Source organism: Pinus tabuliformis, chromosome 5_1 (genome assembly GCF_031772625.1).
Source record: "Pinus tabuliformis cultivar Carrire ecotype Pingquan chromosome 5_1, CPIR1, whole genome shotgun sequence".
Lineage (NCBI taxonomy): Eukaryota > Viridiplantae > Streptophyta > Pinopsida > Pinales > Pinaceae > Pinus > Pinus tabuliformis.
The window spans coordinates 41,138,633-41,142,904 of record NC_142305.1 but is presented as its reverse complement, the minus strand read 5'-3'; the positions used below and the strand labels follow the sequence as shown (position 1 = coordinate 41,142,904).

At 40.4% G+C, this 4,272-nt stretch overlaps 1 protein-coding gene across 1 annotated transcript; it reads left to right on the top strand.

Annotated features, from left to right (window-relative positions):
* The first annotated feature begins 2,145 nt into the window (after positions 1-2,145).
* On the top strand, positions 2,146-3,703 carry LOC149163375 (uncharacterized). The gene is made up of 3 exons (XM_089429104.1): positions 2,146-2,212; positions 3,101-3,273; positions 3,557-3,703. Exons 1-3 carry the CDS (start codon positions 2,146-2,148, stop codon positions 3,701-3,703), a joined length of 387 nt encoding a protein of 128 aa, XP_089285230.1.
* The last annotated feature ends 569 nt before the right edge of the window (positions 3,704-4,272 follow it).

Below are 4,272 nucleotides of genomic sequence, written 5' to 3'. Positions count from 1 at the left end.
CATTTGGACCAAGGTCCCATTCCATTTAAATTCATCTCTCATTGGGTTAAGGAACAATCATTCTTGCTTCTGATAAAAGAAAGATGGAAGCTCCCAGTCAAAGGCTCAGCCTTCTTTGTTTGGGAGTAGAAACTTAGGAGAGTTAAAGCTGCTCTAAAAACCTAGGTAAAAACCTTACCAAATCCTGCTGTGGAAAGGAAAATGATTTAGGAACGACTTGAGATGCATCATCTGGTTTCGGAAAATGTTGAGATCACAAAAGAAATACTTGACAAGGAGGCTAATCTTCAGCACATGCTCCTTAAGGCTAGCTTGGCAGAGGAAGAGTATTGGAGACTGAAATCCCGCAGTCTTTGGCTCAAGGCGGGAGATAGAAACTCTTCCTTCTTCCATAAGCAAGCTCAGGCCCAAAAATGCCTCAACTCCATCTCAGAAATTAAAGTAGAGACCACCACGCATAGAGAAATCTGAAGCATAAAGAACGCTGCCTTCACTCATTTCAAAAACCTGTATAGGGAAGAAGAGGCCTTGGGACATGTTTATATCCTTGTGAATGAGGTGCCCTCCCTGATTACCGCTAGAAAGAATCAATTCCTGGAAGCTGAGATCTCTAACAATGAAATAAAAAACACCCTCTTCGCTATGGAACCTGATAAGGCCCCGGGTCCTGACGGTTTTACTGCCAGATTCCTGCAGTCCTGTTGGCAGATTGTGGAGAAAGACTTATGCAGAATGATTCGGAAATCTCAAGAGTGTCAGAAAATTGGGGGAAGCACTAATTCGGCCTTCCTGGCCCTCATTCCCAAGGAGAAAGGCGCCAACACCTTCAGCAGGTTTCGTCCTATCTCCCTTTGTAATATAGGCTATAAGTTGATTACGAAAGTTATTGCCAACAGATTAAAAATCATTCTCCCAGACATCATTCCTGCAAACCAGGGAGGTTTTATTCAGGGAAGACAGATTGTGGATAACTTTATACTGGTCCAAGAGGTGATTCACTCTAGTTTGGTTCACAAAGAGAAAGGAATGGTTGTCAAGTTAGATCTTGAAAATGCCTTTGACAAAGTGAGACATAGTTTTCTGATGCATGTCCTGCGCAAATTTGGGTTTGGATCCAAATTTATCAACTGGATTAAGGCTTGTATCAGCAAGCCATGGATAGCCCCTCTGGTGAAAGGGAGGGCCACTGATTTCTTCAAAGCTTTTCGTGGATTGAGGCAAGGGTTTCCTCTATCCCCTCTGCTCTTTGTCCTTCAAGCTTCTGTCCTCAGGTTCCTTTTGAACAAAAAGCAACAGGATCAAGAATTAATGGGCCTGAACATTGCGAGAGGAGTTAATAATATAAATCATGTGTTATTTGCGGATGATTCCCTCTTGCTGGGTGCTGCCTCTGTGTCCTCAGCTAAAAGATTTAAAGATGTGGTTGATGACTATTGTGAAGACTTAGGAAGCAACCTCAATAAAGGTAAATGCCATATCTACTACTGGAATACCCCTGCCATCACGCTGCAAGGCATCTCCTGTTGCTTTGGTTTCGCGGTCTCCTCGTCATGGTCTTCCTTCAAGTATTTGGGTCTCCCTATTCTCCAAAAATGTGCTGTCAGCAGAGACTGGTTGCCCCTGTTGGAAAAGTTTGAATCTAAGATCCACTCCTAGGGATTTAACTAGCTTAATCTGGCAGGCAAGTCAGTGCTTATAAAAGCAGTCCTAAATAGCCTCCCCATCTATCAGTTTGCTGTGATGCTGGCTCCAGTTGGAATTATGAAGAAAATGGAGGATCACATAAGAAAATTCTTTTGGAAAGGTGGGAAAGCAAACGAAAAGAAAATCCCTTTAATAAGCTGGGCTAAAATCTCCATGCCCAGATTGGAAGGCGGATTGAATACTAAGAATATTTTCACGTAGAACATTGCGTTGGGAGCAAAGCTGATCTGGAGGATAATTTCCTGAAATCCGGGGTGGGATCAGCTTGCCTTGTGGAAAAAATTCTTTTGTGGGCAGAGAAAAAGGCGTCTGGACCATCCCATAGCAAACTCTGGCTCGCTAATTCAAAAGCTTTGTGCAAAATCTTCCTTCTTAATTAGCCAACATGCTCATTGGATCCCTAGTAATGGCAAGCAAATTAGAATATGGGAGGATCGTATAATGGGCTGTGATCCTCTGGCTGATGATCGTTCCCTAACTTTGTTGAAAGACTGGATGTACAGAGCAGGTTACATTACTCTGTGGGATATTTCTAATTGGGAGAATGGAGACTAGCATAGCTGGATTAACATTGAGGTGCCCCAGATTCTGTCCAACGAGTTTGAAATCTTCTTAGACTTCTTAAATGGCAAGGCTCCTTTGAACAGAAGGAAGTTGGATACCCGTGGTTGGGGTCCGACCCTTGGGTGTTATTCAGTCTCTAAGGGTTATAAGCAGATCTTATCACATCCCCACGTTCCTCTAGATCCGAAACCATGGAAAGGGATTTGGTCCCAGTCTTCGCTTCCTAAAATCGACTACTTCTGCTGGCTCCTATGTCATCAGTAAATCTTGACTAATGATAGATTACAGAAAAGAGGTTATCTAGGCCCCTCCCATTGCTCGTTGTGTGGAGAAAATGCAGAAACTGCTACACACCTGATGCTCAAATGTAAATTCGTGGCAGATCTTTGGAATGAGGCCTTAGGCCCATGGAGTTTGGATTTCGTCCTCCCCAATAGCATTCCTGATCTATTTTCGAACTGGTTGAGTTCGTATCCTGGAGGCTCTCCATAGAATGTACATATCAAAGCTGCCTGGTGCATTCTTCCTAAACTAATTTGTTGGCACACCTGGTTGGAAAGAAATCAGAGGATTTTCAGAGATAAGAAGAGAGACCACAAGATTGTCTAGGTTAAAATCAAAAGCCAGTTAAAGGATCGTGTCGGAGATCAGCTAGACGGGACAGGCCTGAGAGACCATGATGCTGCTTGGAGCGATATCCTGGACCTCTGATTCATTGAAATTGCCAGGCCTCCCGTTCCTCTCAAAGAATGGAAAATTAGACTTAATGCTTCAGATTTCTTGGCTCTTTGCACAAAGTAGGTGCATAACATTCTCTTCTTTGATGGGGCAGCTAAAGGCAATCCGAGCAGTTCCGGAGCTGGTGGAGTTGTTAAAAAAGCTGATGGCAGAACTGTTCTTAGATATGCCTGGGGAGTGGGCTTCAATACCAGCATCCAAGCTGAAGCCCTGGCCCTTCTCCAAGGTCTGAAGCAACTTAAATCTCTCGGTATCAACGATGCAATTGTGATGGGCGACTCTCAGTCTATCATAAAAATCATTGTAGACAGCTCTTCCCCTTCAGATCTAAGATTGTCCAGATTGATCAACAGAATAAGAACCCTGTCAAATTCCTTTTAGAGCTTGAATTTCTATCATGTCAAGAGAGACAACAACAAAGATGCTGATGCTAAAGCTAATAAAGCTGTTCTCCTCCCCCTCGGAGTCATCCTCAGAGATGGAGAAGAAGGCTGGGATCCCATTCCTTAACTGTCTGGTGAATATGTTTTACTGTCTTTTATTGGAGCAGTTTGTCTGCATTTTTAAAGTGGGAAAGATAGAGGCGGTTGCCCGAAAAATAGCTTGTAAAAATCTCTGGCGTAGCAAAGAAAAAGACACATCGGTCCTGGCCAAGGAGTTTTCTGGACTTTGGTTAGCATTTTGTAATCAGTTTTGAGGCATTTTGGCCAGAAATTAATATATCACTCTATCCGTTTCTGTAATATATATATATATATATATATATATATATATATATATATATATATATATATATATATATATATATATATATATATATATATATATATATATATATATATATATATATATATATATATATATATATATATATAGATATAGATATATATAGATATATATAGATATATATATATTTGTTATAAATTCCGTGCTAGTTGAACATAGAATGAACTACACATCATTAATATTATTTTTACCTGCTATAGACTTCTATTAATTCAGGCTCACACCACACAAAATACATGATAGAGTCCCATTATATAGCAATGGGATATATAGACTAAATATAGATAATTGACTCATACTTATCTCCAACTCACTATTACATTAGAAAAAACACATTCTAGAACACAAACTGGGAACTTTATTAATCTAGAACTTTCATTTATTTATTATCTCTAATGCTCCCCCTTAATGGAGAAATGAATGAATTATTTACCACACCTAACTTATCTGTACATAATGTAAACTTATCTTTCCTAAAGG

Bases quoted from the DNA above. Each gene is read 5' to 3' on its own strand.
- LOC149163375 (XM_089429104.1), top strand. From the start codon at position 2,146: ATGGGCTGTGATCCTCTGGCTGATGATCGTTCCCTAACTTTGTTGAAA. The intron at 2,213-3,100 runs GTTACATTACTC...TTGATGGGGCAG, and splicing joins AGACTGGATGTACAGAGCAG to CTAAAGGCAATCCGAGCAGT. The intron at 3,274-3,556 runs GTGATGGGCGAC...TTATTGGAGCAG, and splicing joins TCGGTATCAACGATGCAATT to TTTGTCTGCATTTTTAAAGT.